The sequence below is a fragment of the Abrus precatorius genome, unplaced genomic scaffold (genome assembly GCF_003935025.1).
Source record: "Abrus precatorius isolate BTA unplaced genomic scaffold, Abrus_2018 Scaffold10, whole genome shotgun sequence".
Classification (NCBI taxonomy): Eukaryota; Viridiplantae; Streptophyta; class Magnoliopsida; order Fabales; family Fabaceae; genus Abrus; species Abrus precatorius.
The window spans coordinates 12,062,434-12,082,552 of NW_020874292.1; the positions used below are offsets into that span (position 1 = coordinate 12,062,434).

The following is a 20,119-nucleotide window of genomic DNA, read 5'->3' on the forward strand; positions in this document are numbered from 1 at the left end:
AATTAAGCATAGATCATATTGGGTTGTAAAGAGTTATAACTTGACACTTGAGCAGGATTGAAAGGAAGCTCCAACTTCAAGAGCTTGATGAGATACGCTTGCAAGCCTATGAGAATTCTAGATTGTATAAAGAGAAAGTTAGGAGATTTCATGACACATATATTCTGAGGAAAGAGTTCTTTATAGGCCAAAAAGTGTTATTGTTTAACTCTCGATTGAAATTGATTGCAGGTAAGCTTCGATCTAAATGGAATGGATCTTTTATGATTACTCATGTTTTTTCCCATGGTGCAATTGAGATTCGGATGAAGCTATCAGCAGGACTTTTAAAGTCAGTCATCAGCTGAAACTATTCTAAGAGAGCAAACTAGTGGAGCCGACTCAAAATATAGTTGATTTATCCTTGGTGGAGCCTACTTTGATGGAGGATGTGTCTACATAGGCACTTGGAGCATTGTTTTCTTTGACTTTGTTTCTTTTCATTATACTTTCCTTTACTTTTTCATGTATATATTTGCACTTTATTCTTTGACTACTTGCATATGTTTTGCATTTTCTATTTTTCCCACATTGCAGACAATGTTTGATTTAGGTGTGGGGGAGGGAGTATTCCTTAGCATATTTTTCATTGGATTCCCTTGCTTTTATATTTCATTTATGTGAGCAACTTTTCATTTGTTATTTTTAGTTGAAAGTTTCATAACTTGATAAATGTGTTTCTTGCATTTTGAGTTTAGTTAGTGTTTCATGATAATTAGGTTTTGGATCAATGATTGGTAGAACGTATGCCTTAGTGAAATTTGAGCTTATCTTCTTTCTTGTGTGATTCACTCATGTTGGTAAGTATTCTAGAACTTGACTTGACTCTTTTTGATGTTATTTGTTCACATGCACTTTTGATATGATTTAGGCCTTCTTTTGATTTTAGCTATTTGGCCAAATTGACTTACCTTGCATTTATTCCATTTGTTTACCCCTTTAAACCTTATTAACCTCTTTCTTGATGATTTTACAGCTCATTCCAAGCCATGTAACTTGAAAAACCATGATGCTTTGGGAATAGATGAGCTTTGAAATTGTTTTGGGGGTTGGTTAAAAATAAGTGTGGGGGTGTTATGTACCTTATGTTGTATTCATAAAATTTTGAGAGAATTTTGATGCTTTGTAAGTTGATTGGAAAAGTGGATTGTATAGAAACAGTGAAGTAATTGCAAAATATAAATAAAATAAAATAAAATAAATGAAAAATATAAAAAAAATTATATAATGTTTAAATAAATGTGTGTTGCTGGTTTTTAGGTATTTTTACTTGTTTTTAACCCATTCTCCATTGCTCTTCTTTTCTCTTTGGTTTTTAGCTTTGTACACTTTTTTTTATCTTACCTTTACCTTATTCACATTACAAGCTTAATAAAAGTCCTATTGATCTTTGGTGCATGTGTTTTAAATGGTAGAAATTACAGGCTCTTCAAGTCTATGGTAATGCTTACATTCATGATGTGCTTTGAGTGAAATTACTTGCCTAAACACTTGAGAGAGGGAGTGATACACATCCTTGTGAGAATTTTACCGATTGTGATCCATAATTTAATTAGATTGAAACTCTTCTTTACTTTTAATGTTTGAAGCACATTCTTGATTGTTTTTTATTCTTTCATACTTTGATTGATGGACTCATTTTTCTTGCTCACGTTACTTACACTTTGGGATCCATTGAAAAATTTTGCTTTGCATTGATTCCTTCTCTATTCTTTTGCTTGAGAGTGCAAAAGCTTAAGTGTGGGGGTATTTGATGACTCATATTTTGTTCCCATATTTATAGTCTTATTGCATCCTTTAGATATCTTTTCATTTCCTTATTTCTTCCATTAGTGTGTTTTTGCATTTCCCACATTAATTAGGAACTTTTGTAAATACTCATTTTTTTTTCATGTTTTCTATTCTGACCTTTATTCACTAATTTGGCCATAACTTTTTCTATAGATATCTTTTTTAGCTAATTCTTTTTGCATTGGATTCCTTACTTCTGAGACTTCAATTTGGACATATGGATCATGTTGTTTGGAGTTTGGAGCTATTTTCTATGAATTTTAGAAGTTCATACTTTTAGCTTGACTTTTGTATTAATTTTGTATTGCTTTTGTTTTTGCAGTTTTGTTGTATTTATTTTCGGCCCAACCCTGGCCCATTCATTTTTATTCATTTAGGACTACTATTTAAAGAGGTCAGGGGCTGATTTGGAAGCACACTTAGTTCATTTTTTTTGTTTTTTCAGTTTTGTAAACTTTTCCGCTTCCAAGAAACCTCTTATTTTGTTTACCCATTCTCATTCTCTTGCACCTTTTGGAATTCCATTGCATCTTGCTCTGCATTTATGGTTGAAAGATGTTTAGAATTCTACAATTTTGAGTTGTTTTCTTTCACATTTCGCTCTCACTTGTTTTACCAAGTTCTGGATTGCACTTGCTCAAACAAGAATTGGAAGATAAATTGATTGCTCTGAGTTTGTTTTCTGACCTTACATTTTGCGATTGCATAGGAAGTATAATTCAATTGAGTTGTGCCTCTTTTTCTTGATTGTATGACAAATAATTGATTAGTTGATTTGTTGTGCATAAGAGATTTAAGCAAATTCGGTATAATTAATTCACGTTTATGTTTGTGTTTTGGATCTTGAATTGTGTGTTTGTGTTTTTCGATTTTCATTCTCAATTTCTCATTCTCGATTTCTAATCTTATTTTTGGTTTGATTGTAATTTATTTTACTTGCATCACAATTTATGTTTCATTGTTAATTCGATTTGCCTTTGTTGTTCACGATTTAATTCTCTACATTTTTTGTTTGAATTAATCACGAAACTCCCCCCAAACATACAACCTCTTCTGCATAATTGATATTGAAACAATATGCATTTGCATCCTTGTGAGAAATGACCTAGGTTGCTCCCTAAACTGCATGTTTGTTTGAGGAATCTAGCTTAGTTTTGATACCATTACGACGTGGATGTCAACGGCACCTCAGGAAAGAGTTAGGCTAATAAATAGCTCTGTGCAGTGTAAACTTAATTATGTATTTAATGAATATCAGAAGACATGTTATTTTAAGTTGGCTATACATGTTGACCATATACCTAGACATATTGTTATTTTGGAGATGGAACTATATTATGGCATCTCTTTTGATTTTCCTATAAATAATAGAATCTACTATATATATATATACATATTTCTTTATTTATAGAGATACAATTAGGACCATGACATACCTGTGCACATACCATGATTACAACCATCTTAGAAGGCCAACCTGATTTACTTATGAGCGAGTTTTGAGGGTTGAGGTTGCGGCTGATTTGGGATACCTCTATCTTGGATCAGATGATGACCTTGATTCAAAGGATTTAGCAGTGATAAAAGGATGATATGACGATGATTAGCACCAGGTCCTCAGTGTTTGGATATTTTTTGGACTGCTTTTGGAGTTTGTTTATTTTGGCTATGTAATTATTATCTTAGGAGCCACACATTTTGATAAACAGTTTTTAAATTATTATATTTATTATATGTAAATGCAGGTTTAACACCCATATTTGTAGACTTTATCCGGTCTACTATGATCTTTAAATTTACTTTTTATTTATTTGATATTGTCTCTTTGGAAAAAAATTTAAATATTTTTATTCACAAAAGATTTTTATTTACTCATATTTATATTGCCTGCTATACATGAAAAGTCCGCATTTTATCTCGATTTTGAAAATAATAAAGTGTGCAGTTCAAGACTAAAATTTTAGGATGTTACATCTAGTATAGGATTTCTCGCTCAAGCGAGACTAAGTCATGTTGAATTAGGCATTCTAGAGTGATCTTTCTTAAGCGATATTAGTCTCACTCAAGCGAGATAGGATAAGATTGTCCCAACTGTCCTCTTGCCCAAGCAAGAAAAGATCTCACTTAAGTAGGAAGTAACATCACTTAAGCAAGAAGTCGTACAAAAAATGGGGAACTCTCTGGACCCATTCTTGCCCAGGCGAGTATGCCTTTCCCTCAAGCGAGATGTCACTCGCTCAAGCAAGAATAGCAAAAATCTAGATAAATGCCACTATATGGTTTCTCACTCAGACGAGGATGCTTTTGCTCAGACGAGAGTAGAGCTCGCTCAAGTAATGGTTGGCTCTCTTAAGCGAAAGCATGTAGATTTAGAAGGGTATTTAAGAAACCTCAATGCAGAAAATATTCATTTCTCACCAAATCACTTTCCCCTCTTGCTTTCTCTTTGTTCACCCACCCTCCCTTCTTAGAGAAAATCCTCTCGGAGCCCAAACCTCTTCTAAAGCCAAGCGTGAACGTTCATTTCATTCCGATTTAAGTAAGTTCCAGAGCTTAGTTCTCCAACTTCTTTCCTTATTCTTTGTTTTCTCTCTCTTAAAGAGTTTTTACCTTATAGTACTAAGGTGATCCAAGTCATTCGGGCCACATTCTTTCATCTAAATGACGTGTTTCTCTTTTGAGACTCAATAGTAGAATAGTCTGAAACATTTACCTTAGGTATAGGGAGCTTATTCTAAGTTATCATTATTTTCCACTAAGGTAACAGAAGCACTTGTATACAAATCTTGATGTAGCTGAGAATGAATCAATTTATGGGTAAACCTTAGGGTAGAATACTATATATATATATATATATATATATATATATATATATATAGCTGATTTATGAAATTCTCTAATATTTTTATACTAGAATATATATATATATATATATATATATATATATATAACTGTGGCTGTGTTGTATCATGTAGAAATGAAAATAATTTTTGTTATTCAAGAGCCGAGTTACATGTTTAAGTGGGTAGACATGTAATGATGAGAAAAATATTGAGTTGTGCTATGTCTAGATCCAATTATCAGGATGAGTCGCTCCCAAACTGAAAACAGTTCCTTCTCGATTACTTAAACTGTGAAACCAGTTAGAATTGAGCTATTGCATTAAATAAGCTGATAATTAGCTATAGTCGTTGCATTGTTTTGCTGAGATTTATCAAAGTTGTGTAAATACTTATATTGTATTTTGTACCCTATAATTATGACTCTTAGATATATAAGCTTACCCTTGTATTTTCTCTATATTGATGTGTGTATTGCGATGATCATATAGTGATGCGTAAGCAGGTATGATAGGTAATGCATCTACTTCTTATGTTAGAGGGCCTAATTGAGAGATATTTGGAGTTTAGTATGCTTTTTGAAAGAATTGTAGCTTCATTTATTTTGTTTGCCTAAGTCTTAGCGGTTGATATAGACTATTTAATTACAGTTTTCAAGAAATATAATTGTTGAGATTATAAATTTGTATTTTAAGTTTCATGTTAAACTTTTGTATATATATAATTTTTGAGTTGTATAAAAATGTCATTGAAGTTTTGTCCTTCCATTGAAATGTTAGATTTTTATCTTTAAAAATTGACCGAGTTAAATTTTATTTTATAAAAAAATAATAAATATTTTGATTGAGTAAAATGTCATTAATCCTTAAAAAAAAATAAAAGTGTCGTAAAATAGGTAAGAAATCTTGGTAAGGTGACATTATCCTCCTTTTCATCATTTCAAATTAAATGTAGATGGTTCCTTCGTTCCTCTCTTGAAAAGGCTACTTGTGGAGAGTTGATTAAAGATGATCAAGGTTGGTTTTGTCAAAAATCTGGACAATTGTGGGTTTTATTTTGGAGACTTCGACTATTCAAGAATTTGCAATTGAAAAGAATTTTAATTAAAATAGATTTCAAACTTGCAATTTATTTAGTTAAATCTCAAGTTAATTTGAGTCATCAATTAAATTCTATTATTAGGGAAATTAAATTTTTAATAGTTAGCTTATATTATGTCTATAGAAAATATTTAACTGGTGTGTAAATTTTGTTGCAAATCAAACTTATCAAGTTTTCAAGTGATATTTTATAATTCTCTCTCCAGTTTACTTTTGTACTTAGAGAAGATGATCATGGAATTAATTATTTTAAGATGATTATATATATATATATATATATATATATATATTTGTTTTACTTTTGCCACGTTTGTCATAAAAAAAAGTGACTTAATTAAGAAAAAGTTATAAAAAGGAAGAAAAAAAACAACAAAAATCCTAAAAAATGTGATTATTTTATGTAGTGAAGTGTGAATAAAAACAAAGCAAAGCATTATTCTTCGGAGTAGAAAAGCGTTTAAACGGCCAGCGAACCCAACCCGACCCAACCCATTATTGTTCGAAGCCGACAACATCACACCACACCACATCCCTTTTTTTGTTTTGATTTAACTTTGAATCAAACAAAGGCAACGATAAATAACATCCTGCTTCTACCCCATAATCAGTAATCATAACCCTCTCTCCCTCTTCCGTTTCATGATTCTCATATCATTGTCGCCACGCTAACCTCAATTGGAGCCATAACCCTCTATCACCCTTTTCAATCCCTTCCTGGTCAGCCAATTTTCCTTTTCCTTTTGCTATTCAATTCAATTTCCTTTCTTTTTTATTTTTATCTTTTTCGTTCGACTTTTCAATTACATGCTTGGTGTCCTGTACCGTGATGATTAGAGACAGATAAGGAGGGACGATCTACGTCGAAGCCCTAATTTTTTTTATTCTTTTTGTTCCTTTGAAAATTTTCACCTTGTTTGTAATTTTGGGGCTTCCTAAAGTTCTGGTATGATATTAGTGGGTGATTAATAATTCTCGGGTTCATTTGACGTTTTATATATATATATAGTTTTAAAGTTCCCACTTTTTCCCCTTATTGTCTAGGTTTTCTAATGCCAGTCCTGTAAGATTGTGTAAATCTATTAATTTATTTTTTTTGTGTAATTATACGTGCTCATTGAATGAATTTTAGTCATATATATATATATATAAGCACCCAATTGATTCGACCCTCTGCTGATGTGTTTTCTGTGGGTGTTGGTTTTTCTAGGTGGTGACAATGTCGACTCCTGCTAGGAAGAGGCTGATGAGAGATTTTAAGAGGTTGCAACAAGACCCGCCTGCAGGAATCAGTGGTGCCCCGCAGGATAACAATATAATGCTGTGGAATGCCGTCATATTTGGGTGAGTTGAATGGAAATTGGATATAGATCCAATGTTATTTTACGTTTATAACTCATATATAATATTGTCACTTCATTTTTTTATTTCTCACTCTGTTTAATTATTATTGATGGATAAGCAATTTCTGCTTTGTTGTCTGCTTTGGATTGCAGTCCTGATGATACTCCATGGGATGGAGGTGAGTGAATTCCTGGGCCAAAGCTTTTATTATAAAACAATTTTGAAACATGTGCCAAGTGTCAGTTGGTCATGAAATGTAACAGTGTGTTGTATTTGAGCTTATGTGGTAGATGGGGATATCTGATTTATGTTGTGAAGAGTGTCAAATCTTGTCCATTCTCAAAATGATTTTGAGAAGCTTGATTGGTACCTAGGTTATCTTAAATTTGAATTTTTCTGCACTAGCATGTACCTGTAGTTTTATGGTTTCCTCTCCTCTCTCCCCCCGCCGTCGCCCCCCCCCCCCCCCCAACACACAAGTCTCTCTCAATTCTAACTCTTGTCTATTATGTTGTCTTGTTACTCTGAATAGCTGCACCTACTAGAGATTGTATCTACACTATCTAGGGTGCTAGACATATTTGCTGGCTCTTGATATTACCATGGAACTGGTTATATTTACATAATTGCATATTGAGTTATTCAGGCACGTTCAAGTTGACGCTCCAATTTACTGAGGATTATCCAAATAAACCACCAACTGTAAGATTTGTGTCTCGCATGTTTCATCCAAATAGTAAGTTTTAGATTATAACTCTTTATCTTGTTATCAATAAATTAGCTCTGTATAGCTCTAATGTCATTTGTTCAACTTTTGTGTAGTTTATGCAGATGGAAGTATTTGTCTGGATATCTTACAAAATCAGTGGAGTCCTATATATGATGTGGCTGCTATACTCACATCTATCCAGGTATCATCTAGTATTTATATTCATTAATCAAGCATATCTGCATTTTGTTTGTATATTTTCCAAATGAACTAAACAAGTAGATATTCTGTACATCATTTAGTCTATTCCTAGAAGTTTTATTTTCTTTCAATCTCCAAATGTTACTATTTTTCCGTGTCATTGAAGTCATTTTCATTTTAGTCTTTAGTGTCACACTGTTATGTAACTTATGTTCTGCACAAATTGAAATGAAATACTGTAACTCTGCTTCTTAGTTATGGCTTTTGGTCTTTAGAGTTGACACCTATCAGTTAGGATAGCCCTGTATTGCAAAACGTGCCTCTGTGTCTGTTGACAAAGCCTTGGTTCACTTGTAATTTCAACTTGGTTTTTCTCTGCTCCACCGTTGTTCTTCAACGAAGTATTTTGGAGTACTCAATTCTGAACTTGACATTTCAAAAGATTATGATTCAATCATGTCTTTACTCAGTCAGTTTTTACAGATGTGAATCTTGTGTCTATCCTTTCATATCCATTTGGAGAGGCTGATCACATTGACTATCAACTGACTGTTAAAAGTGTAGAATTTGACTAATTTTCTTCAATGCTTTAATTTTCATTATTCCCTTTTGCTATATTCATATGGCAGCATGGCCCTTTTTTATCCTTCATTTACAGTACATTGCCAAGTTTATGACATGCAAAATTCTTCATGACTGTGGATAGCATGCAAACAGTGGAATAGTGCTCTGTTGATACTGTGGTATAGGTGGCATACTGAAGCAGTTACACTTAACTGGTCATCTGCTAATAGCATATTGACAAATTACAAATAATGTATAGATTTATATTTGATACCAATCCGTAATGGTAGAATTACTTATATATAGATGAAAATATTGCTAAACTAGTTTTTAGCTGCTATAATTGTCAATATAAATTATGGATGATCTCAGATCTATGTTTCATCTACAATTCCACATTAAATGAACTCAATGAAGTAAATTCTTGTAAGAACTTCAGTACATTGAGATACCACAGGCTGGTATGAAACAAATGTTGGAGATTGTTCTAGTTTCGTTTGTCATCTTCCATTGACATGGTCACTAGATTTAGATGAGCACATGCATCAACCTTGGATCACATGAGGCAACCAACCCAAAAAATGCTATAGTAGGATAATAGCTATTCAGATTTTACATATAAATTTGTTTTATATATATATATATATATATATATATATGATAAAATTAAAAAATAATTAAAATTCATAACAGTAAAATGTCATAGGTCTTAAGCAAGCAAAACATACAAGTAACAATGAAAGTCAAGGAAACAAACAAAATGATGTTACTGGTTGTAGTGTGGATGTTGCATGAAAGACAAAAGTATGGGAAACTACATCCAAATAGGAATTTCTTAAATTCTGGAAAGGGGAAGGGTAATATCAATGTTGCTACTAAAAATATCCTCAAAACAAACTATGTTTTGAGGGAAAAAATGACTTTTGCTTTTTAATTTTTCATTCTAGTTCTTATGGCTGCTATTTTAGCCACAATTACGGCTGCTATTTGAAAATCCAGTGGTCTTCAAACTTTGCAGTGACCCATGGCCACTTCTCCCTGCTATACTGCTATAGCATTGCTATTGATAACCATGGATTGGATAAACATAGTTATCAATGACTGTTTTTGCATATGACTGTTTTTGCATACATTATGGTATAATCATGATTTCACTGTGACAATAAATTTATCATTTGGCACATTCAATACCCTCATTATTGAAATTAAAGATTGGAAGGAAATGGATGTTTACTAGAGACAGCTTAAAAAGGAGGGATTTAGCAACATTGAAACTAGAAACATGGTTGTCAAGGCTTCCAAAATTGAGATCTCACCTAGAATCGGGAGGGGGAGAAAAACATGTCAAATGTAGGATGGTAACACATTGTAAGATCCTACCTTATATGCTAAATTTTAGTTAAATAAATATGTATATGCATAAAGTAACATAAATAAGCAAAACAAATAACAACAGTCAAGCCTTATTCCACTAGGTGAGGTCAAGTTCAAGGTCATTGAGTTTGGTCAAAAACTAAATTCTCAAGAATATTATTTATTAGTAATCTCTTTTAATAATTTTCTTTAAATTTCTACTTGGTCTACCTTTTTACTAAATTAAAAGTCATGTCATTCACTCTCTTTACTGGTACCTTTAGTGAGCTAAGAATAGATACATATAAATTAAAAACATGTAAATAAGCAAAACAATCTCAAAATCATAGCCAACATTTACTCAAATTTCAATTAAAAATGCACAAGTTACAATTGACAAATGAAATTAAATTTATAAATTGTAATATGTAAGGCACTGTATGTACCTTCTCCCTTGAATATGTGAAGGACCAACTCTCCTAAAAGCCCAAGCTGTTATGGAGTGAATCCTCTAACATGAGGGGTCATGTTAACAAATCTCAACTGTTAATTATAATGAAAAGCTTATCAACTCATGAGAATGGAAAGAAGTGGTGAAATGAAAGACTCTATCCCTTACCTTTTCTTTCTCCCTTGTCTTTCTCCCATCAATTCTAAATTCTCATCTCCATCACTCAACTCTCCAACGATCACATTCATGAAGGCAACTGCCTTTCCCACATACCCAAAAGGCTAAATCCTTGTTTCTCATCCTCCGTCATCACTTCAGATATTGAATCTTAGTTCTTTTCTGTTATCATGATCCCCCTGTTGCTTGGATCACTAATGAAAGCTTTGGTTGTTACACAGCAGGTGTGGAAGAATGATTATTTTGACATAACTAGAACAATTATTAGAAGAATTCCTTCAGCATGACATCTCTTCCCCATGCTCTGTTATGGTTACGGCACCATCAGTAGCTTCCTCTTTTCTCGTCTTTGTTAATTTAATTAAGTACTTGGACAATTATTTTGAGAATTCTTTGAGTTGAAAGTGTCAAACAAATTTTTTGAATCTCAATTTTGGAATTAACACAAGAAAAGATTCATCAAATCTAGGAATGTCATTGAACTGTTTATAGTAGCAACTGGACAAACATATATAAGTGAGCTGGTTCGGAAAAACTAAACAAACCTTTGTTAGCCTAGCACATGGGATGCCAGAGCAAAGTGTTTGGCCCGCAGCCATACTTATCAGTTTAATTGTGATGAATTTGCAAGAGAATTGATGGTTCAAGAAGTTGTCGTTATTAGCTTTTGTATGCTCCAAAGTTCAATAGTCTGAAAAAGTTTTTCATTGATCTTTGGTTGCGAAATCATCAATGATAATAGGATATTTTCCTCTTAATGGATGCGTAAATTTGTGGAAGAAAATGGAGGGAGTGAATACAGTGGAGGAAGAGGAGAGAAATGAAAAAAAGGTGAAAGACAAAAGAAAAGTCTTAATCAATATTGATTATTCTCAACCATTGGGTGATGAGATGGAACTGAGAACTGCTGGAGGAAGACACAGGAGATGAAAAAAGGAACAGATAGTTTATAACTTTTTTCTCATCCATCGATAAACTTTTTTCATTATAATTAACAGCTGAGATTTGTTAACATGACGACAACAATTAGGATGTCAATTGGCAGGGATGGGAAGGGCTGCCTTACCCCACTAGTAGATTTGTTGCCTGTCTTCTTCACCCATTTCCTTGCCACGGGAGAAAATTGTCTCCATCATCCCCCATTGCTATTAGGAAAGTGGTGATCCTTGGCTATCCATGCACCATACTATATTCAGTACTGAAACCCAAAAAATGACTAAACAAAAAGAAAGAGAAAATTGGAAAAATGAAGTATTGCAAACCTCAACATTATCCAGTAAAAGAAAATTACAGAATTGCAGAACTGTTCCTGCCAAATAACAAATTACAAGAAAATGGAATGACATCAAATTCTAAAAGAAATTTAATGGTTTTCAGTTCGAATTTAAATTTCCAATTGAAATTACTGATGTGTGTTTCTAAACTAAAAGATATTTTTTGTATTATACTCGATGGCTGCTTGGGAGTTGGAGATTGTGACCCCCACTGCTGGCCTTATTTATTAAACATGGGAAAATTTCTCTGCATCCCTTCCCCGTAAGGATAAGAAACCTCCCATATCCTTTTTCTTTTGACTTGGGGGCAGGGGCACAAATGTGGTGATTATTTCCCTCCCTGACTTAGATTGGTAAATTCAACAGTGAACTTGTAAACATCATTCACAACTAGAGAAACTCAGAAACGAGATTCCCAAATTCCTTTTCATGTCAAGTTCAACATTATTTGCCTTTCATGCGGTTTACTGTTTCTTTTTAAAATAAGGAAATTGTGAACCTTGCTTACCATTTCCTCATTGATATGTCAATTGGAAGTCGTGATCCTGTATTTTAAGGAGGGAAAAACTTTAATATGAATATGAATTTCAGTCATAACTTCACTTTTTACCCATATGAGTACATATGTTGAACTTGACCCAGCGATAGAAATAGTTTCCCTCTTATGCACCTTAGGTCAAAAAACCTGGGGAAATCTCCTTGGATATCTGCCATAACAGTAATTTTTGCTATCTCCCTATCTGCACACTGCAGTAACCTTTCATACGGTACTTTACTGCAGGCTTCTCTTCTTTTAAAAGGAGAAGCTGGGCCGAGCACAATTTTAGAAAAGCTCTAATTTTTTTTTTAAAGAAAAACTAAAAATGGAGCTTCAGCTAATTGGGTGAGCTTCTATTCCTCTATTTTGACAACACTCTTGCAGTCTTTCCTCTTCAATGTTGACCCCAAGAACATGACATCCTAATCGTGCAGCAAGTTTTCTACAAGCAATGTCATTTATGACTCACAAAGTTGCTGCTTTGGTTCTGCAGCTGGGCTTGGCTCCAACAAGCAATGGACATGGGTCATCCATGGTTGTTATGGGCAGTTCAGCAACTGGAATTGGTCTTGTTGATCATTCTCAACAGCTCTCTGGTGGTAACCAGCTTTGTTAGTAAGGTTTCAGCATGGTGATGAATCTTGGTTCACACAACAGTGACCATGTACTTGTGTGGGATCTAGCAAAGTTGCTGGTTGAGGGCAGGGGTTTGGATGTGTTAGCAGAGAAGTTTCTTGAGGTTTGGTTATAGAGGTTTAAGCTTAAAAAATATAAAACTACCTAACATTAGCTTTATTTTAAGGTGTTATTTTTAACTTGTCAGTAGCCTTGAAATTGAAGAAAATCTTGGTCAAATGCTTCCTGAATAACTTTTTTTTGGAATGTCCAACTCCTCTCTGAGATTGACGCTTGTATACTCGATAAGATTAAATACAAATAATTTGTTACAGATACACACACCTCTTTAGTTATTTTCTGTTATGTTCTTCAGAAGTCATGAAACAAGTAGTCACCCCTGTTTTCACTGAGGTAGCTTGGCAATTTTGGGTAAGTTGTGTGGCTATTTGGTGATTGGTCAATATATATCTGTTCAATTCAGAAGTCTTTTTCTCTGTCCGTTGCAGAGGCTCTGGGAAGTAGGAGGGATATAAGGTGCTTAGCATATGGATTCTTTGTGCTTAAGTGGGTGGTGCATGTGACTGGGCTGTGACTCCAGTATTTTATGCCATTGCATTTTTCTCTTCACACACTTTAGGGTACCCAGTTTGCTTAGCTTCCTCCTACTGATCTTAGAAGCAAACTCACGACACCAGCAACATTATGCATAACCAAATGGCCATTTTAAAGTAGTTTGACATAAGCACATCATTGCATTTGGAAGTCTGGCACTTTTTTTCCCGGAAATATAAATAGATCTAGCATATATCCTGATATTTAGTAGGCTTCATGTTATAAATATTTTCTAAAAGATAGTTATTCCTCTTGCAGTCATTGCTTTGCGATCCCAACCCAAATTCTCCTGCAAACTCTGAAGCAGCTCGAATGTTTAGTGAGAACAAGCGTGAGTACAATCGAAGAGTGAGGGAAATTGTGGAGCAGAGTTGGACAGCTGATTAAGTTCATCCTCGTGCATGTGTGTCAATTAAGTCTGTCTGCAGCTTTGATGGCATGGATTAGGTTGCAGTGGCACCTTTTAAAAATGATTGTGCAAACTCATCAAATTTATATTCCTTGCTTATATGAATTGTAGCATCATCTTATCTTAAATTTATTGTAGCTTTTGCATTGCACATGTCAGTTAATGTAAAATAGAATCATGCGTGTCAGTTTACTTTGGATTGTTGTCAACATGGTTCAATATAAAAATTGTAGTTTGCTGAATTGGTTATAATCACAAAGGTTTTCGAAAATTTGCTCGAATTGAATCATGAATATCTCACTCTTTCTGTCCCTTTGCGATCGTTATAGCCATCCACTGTGATTGTGAACTTATCTGCCCAATATTGGGGAATTATCGAGCCAGCAAGTAGCAGGATTTTTTTTTTTATGCTGTTTTCGATATTTTCATGTGAAACTAGCGTGTAACGGGTTCTTGCATTTATGTATTTGATACCCTAATTTACAGACTGAAGCAAATTTTGCAGAAGGGGAAAAATCACTGATCAATTCAGGTCATGATAAACTAGGCTGTCTAGAATTATGATTTAAAAATGATTGAACAATATTAGTTGTTATTTCGAGAGTTTTATCTAATGTTTTGAATTGTAGTAATTTATTTATTTATTTATTTTAATGGATTTTATATCTTTGTGCGGTGGTTAATTTAAATTTAATTTTGTTGCAATGTATTTATTTAAATTTCATATTGGATATGAACAAAATAATAAGTAATATTTTGATGTAATTTTTAGTTTTGGTAAATAATACCTTAAAAAAAATTCTTTTTTTACCATATAAGACAACCATTTCTAAAAAGTAGATTGCTATAATATGATGGCCACTCTAGATTCGAGGATAAAATTATTTTTAATCTAGATAAAATTATTTCTTAGGCAAAGTGGTTTTTGGCATGTTGTGTATATGATACTAATATTTGATTATGATAAGACATTCATTAGTGCATTTATGGAGTGTTAGAGAGGTAAGTTACATACATTCTATCTTCTATATAGAGAATGTACAATTATTTTGGAGGATATTTTGGCAAAGTAATTAGTGGATAGATAACCAACTAAGTTTGATTATCACTATAAAATGTTCCTTCTTTCATTGTATTTATAATTTCACTGTTATAATATATAAGTACATAAATTTAACTCTCTTTTATCTCACTAAAATTTTTACATTCAATCTCAGAATTTTTTGAATATAAACGTAAGTTAAAACTGTTGATGTCTATTTATAGTGAACAAATAAGTTAGTCTGTATTGAATATATTTTAATCAACTTTTATTTTACACTAAAATTTGTTAAAATTAACTTCTATTTTAAACAAAAATATATTAAAATCAATTTTTGTTCTAAGAGTCAGTTATATTTAATCAACTTCTATATAAAAAGTTTTCAAAAATTCAACTGAAGACTTCAATGTTACTATAAATAAAAGCCTAATGAATAAATTAACTTTTGTTTAAACTTCATGCAAAAGTTTTAAAAAATGAATTAAAGTTGACTTTTTTTATAATAAAATTAAGATAAAAATGTAAACGAATGCAAATAACAGCATACATGTAATATACATTTTAAATTCTTTTATTTACGTTAAAAACACTAATAATAATAATCTTGCTATTTTAAAAATTAATTTAAAAAACTGAAGTACTAACGGATATGGACGATAGAAAGACATAAAATGCTTAATTTTTTTAATTTTAAATCTTTTTTTAGTATATATTGATGATATTTACAGATTAAGCTTATTATGTAACAATGTCAACATATATGAACAGGTTAAGGTTTTAATTCTCTGAAAATTTAGCAATTTTTTCATTTGATTTCTTGTTTCTAATATATTCTTTAAACAAGTGTCTCCAAATCCTTTTTTATTTTTCTAATGTTTTCATTAATTTGTTGGCTTCATATAGTATATGCTTATAACGTCCGACTGATATAATATGAAATAATTTCAATGTGAATAATGTTGTGACATCTAGGATCTCATTTTCTTTATATTTTTAAATCTTAATTTTAGAAAGTCATGACAAGTTATTTTTTTTAAAATATAAAAAATAAAATATTATTAATAAAACATCTTGTTCATGTTATATTTCAATTCAATCATGAATTAATAAATTACTAACAGAGAGGTTAATAAAATAAAAAATAATAATTTAAAAGACTAGATTGAAAAAAATTCAAAAAGAACCAAATCGAAAAAATCGTGAATTTTTTTAAGAGACCAAAACTTGATTTAAATCTAGCCCACACTTATCATAATTGACATATTATTTAACATAAAAGATCATAAAATAGATTCAAATACGTTTACGAGATGAAATAATTAACAGAGAAAGAGTGCCGAATAAATCTCCTCACAAATATTATGGAATCATCTATAGACACAAACAAAAACATTCAATACAGCATGGTTTGCTTAGCAACTGTATAATAACAGGACAAAAACACAAAATATGCCAACTGACCAAACGAAAAGAAATGCAGTCTATACAAAAAAACACGCTACACATAGAGAACACCCAAGACAGATTTCAAGTTGGGAACCACAAAAATTCAAAGATGCAAAGCTCAATTGGATTGTTTACATGACTCCTGTCACACTGATATCTTCAGTGGTGTGAGCGTCCTACAAGAGAAGAGCCAAAAACCATCAGCTATGTATTTTACTGCTTCAGCTTATAAAAAACTATACTTCTTTAATAAAGCCATTTACCATATTTTCTTTGTTTCCCTTTGCTGTGGCAGCAGTAACTGAGAAGAAAAAAAGAATTCGACAAGTGTTAGACTAACTGAACTGGAAATGTATCATAGGATATCATAACATAAATTTTGATGTACAATCACTTGCCTTCTTTAACATCAGATTTCCTTCCCTCCCTCTTGCCCATGCCCTTAATAGGCTCTTGCCTACTTGGCTTCTCAGATTTTCTAACTGACCTACGATTCCCACTGTCTAGAGAAGGTCTTGGAGTTGTGGTTTTGGTGCTGAAATTTCCTCTCAACCTGGATCCAGGGTTACTCTTTTGACTAGTTTCCTTCTTGGTTGACTCAGTTGCAGGAGTGAGTTCAGTAGAGCTAGAATCAATGTTTAAGCACTTGGGTTTCAATTTTCTTGTCCCCATGGTAGAAGAGCTACGCACGTCATCATCAGAAGATAAAGTTCCCTCTTCCGCCGCCTGTGAAATAGTTTCAGAGACCTGCAACTGCTCTGTGTTTCCTGAGATACCATACCTCTCAAACAATTCTTTCACAGTTTCTCCAAGCTCATCATCAAGCTGATGTCTGCTCACATAAGATTTTAGCCCTTCTTGCATTGACCCGAGAGGCTATGGTTGATATTACATAGAAAAATAAATCATAAAAATATATTGGTTCAGTTAATGAGAAAACAAATAAGGCTGTGTTGTATTTGCTCATAAGTGAGTTTGCCATTAAGGTATACATTCATACTCCTTAAATTAAGTGACATTGCACTCAATACCCCTTCCTTTCTTAACCTTATACAAGTCTCCCTAAATAAATCAAGGAAGAAGGTCTGTGTTAACAAAAAGGAACACAATATTATGTTGTTATATTAATTGAGAAGGGATATCAAGTCTTATATTGCTTAAAAGTTCACGGGATGAATGTAATTTATCCTAAAATACACGGATGGCCATATAGATGTAAGTGCTTGTGTGTACTGAGTGTTGTGATTGTACCTCACATCCTGCCTCTAAAGCCAGTTTGAAGAAACCAAATGAAATTGAGTGTTTGGCAGCGGATTCAGAGAGCTTGATCTGGTTTAGCCAATATGAAGCCGAAGTTAGAAGATTTAACTTTATTCGGGCAGATGTCTTGGAAATATCAGAAATGGGTGTTTTGCTTCTGCCTTGACCAATAGCACTCTTCCCTGTTCTAGTCTCAGAGATTGGGGTAATGTTGCCACCCAGCTTGGGTCCTGAAGTGGCAGGCGCTTTGGCAGGAATTGAAAGCCTTCTCGGTGGTTTGGCACTACCTGACTTGTCCTTGCCAGAAAAGTCAAGAACACTCACACTTTTACTTACACTTGAAGCACCTCTCCCCCTGATCAAAAAACCAAAGCGACTTTCTTAGGATACTAGAAACAAAGTCTTACTAACTGTGTCCTTGAACAGTTAAAACTAATGGTTATGAAACCAAAAAACAAAATATTTTTTGTAAAATTCACGTTAAAAATACATTAAAAATTTGATAAATAAATGTTATACCAGTTATTTATATCAAAGCTGCTGGTTTGCCTTAAGATGACAGTCTTCAACACCAAAGCAATTAAGTGAACAGTTATTAAGAGTCATTAAGTCCTAACACCGAAATTATTAAAAATGGGGGCATTATCTTCAACTTTAGTATTCATTAATAAAAGTTATTAAAAATTTCAGTATGTTGAGCGAATCAAGCATCAGCGATTTAAATGGGTTGTGTTCTGAAATGCAAGAAACTGGTTAAGAGGTTGCGTGTATTTAATTTTGTAAAGGTAAACAAACAAACATAGTCATAGTTTGGGATTCTCATGCTCCTCTTGGAGAATAAATATATACAGAAAATAAAACTAGTGAATCCTAGTCCTTCAAGAAAAAGATATTTTAATTTAAATTATTTTGTAAATTTATTCCACTTCTAAATCATGCATTCCTCTTTTCCTTACTTCACAAATTTGCTCAAAGCCAAACAATATATACTATCAGTACCATATAGATTCTCAAATACACAATTATGTCATGAAAATGAATGTGTTACGATCGTGGCAGTTACTAAAAATTACGGGGAAACCGACAATAGCCAATTTTACATGATTCCAATTCGTGTCTAATAGTTGCAAACAAAAAAGAAAAAAAAAAAACCACCTTTTGGTTTCAGAAGGATTTGAGCAATCGGGTGTATCTGATTTCTCTTCCTTTGATTTAGTGGCAGAGCGAAGCGCATACTTCTGAAGCCTTGGCCTGGCAGTGTTCCCTGAACCAACCATATCGCAACACAACCCATTTCAATCGCTAATTAACTTAATTCAACAAATTTAATTATTTATTTTGAATAATTCATTTAGATAACTTTTGAAAAAAAAATTATACCTCTTAAAAAATAATTATACGTATAGTATATAATATGAGTGTGTGTATGGAGATAGACATAAAAATAGAGAATTGGGTGTACCAGAGGCAGAAGCAGAAGCAGCAGAGGGATGTTCCTTAACGGGTTCTTCCATGTCTGATTCTGAATTCCGAGAATTGAAGATGAGATGGATGCGGTGTGTGTATGTGTGACTATGATGTCATGTCATTTGGATTTATAACATAATGTCGTGTTGTTTTGGGGCGGGAAAACTCAAATTTTGGACGTTAATCTTGACCCCGCTGACGTGGAGTGGAGGCTGTGTTAATTAACGGATATGACGGAGTGTGACGGTGAAGCCAGCGAAGGAAAGGGATGATGGACCCATACAATTGAGGCTCCCTCTGTTATTCGAATTTCAAATTTCAAAATTGTGCATTTGGTTTATGTCAAACCATCCTCAGAGATCCGTTATTACTTCGTCAAAAACTGCTTTGCGGTTCGTTGGTAGGAACATGGAAATCCATCCACCAATCAGTTGCTTTAATTATTCACCCAAGTATCTCTAGTTACACTTCCTTTTCCATTCCAGCCACTTACCTATACAAATACAAATAGGACGTTATAAGATCTTGTGATTTATCTCCTAATGTATTTGTGTCCACGGTATTATTCCATTTTCTTAGGAATGAGATTTATAAAAATGGAATTTTTAGATATTTTTATAAATTACATTTGGTTCTCACTTCCTTTAAGATTTTGTTTTTCTTTATTTGGTTCAAATAAAATATTTTTAAAAATATAATATACAATTTTAAAATATCTTTAGTTAAAATTTAAAGAATAAATAAATAAATTATTAAAGAGAACAGTCATAGTTATTTAAATAAGAATAATAATTATATTAGTAATTTTGATAACATTTATAACATCGATGAAAAAATAATTGTAATAATAACAATACGATAAGAAAGATGATAGTAGTAATAGTTAT

General features: G+C 32.7%; 2 protein-coding genes across 2 annotated transcripts; one reads left to right on the top strand and one right to left on the bottom strand.

Annotated features, from left to right (window-relative positions):
• Nucleotides 1-6,215: 6,215 nt before the first annotated feature.
• LOC113871497 (ubiquitin-conjugating enzyme E2 2) lies at nt 6,216-14,336 on the top strand. The gene is made up of 6 exons (XM_027508593.1): nt 6,216-6,487; nt 6,978-7,111; nt 7,264-7,289; nt 7,758-7,847; nt 7,934-8,022; nt 13,867-14,336. Exons 2-6 carry the CDS (start codon nt 6,987-6,989, stop codon nt 13,993-13,995), a joined length of 459 nt encoding a protein of 152 aa, XP_027364394.1. The 5' UTR covers nt 6,216-6,487; nt 6,978-6,986; the 3' UTR covers nt 13,996-14,336.
• A 2,138-nt stretch (nt 14,337-16,474) lies between these two features.
• LOC113852970 lies at nt 16,475-19,306 on the bottom strand. The gene is made up of 6 exons (XM_027483396.1): nt 19,228-19,306; nt 18,921-19,029; nt 17,757-18,120; nt 16,904-17,381; nt 16,769-16,806; nt 16,475-16,681 (listed from the first exon to the last, which is right to left on the bottom strand). The coding sequence occupies exons 1-6, from the start codon at nt 19,277-19,279 to the stop codon at nt 16,637-16,639; spliced, it is 1,086 nt and encodes a 361-aa protein (XP_027339197.1). The 5' UTR covers nt 19,280-19,306; the 3' UTR covers nt 16,475-16,636.
• Between the last annotated feature and the right edge of the window lie 813 nt (nt 19,307-20,119).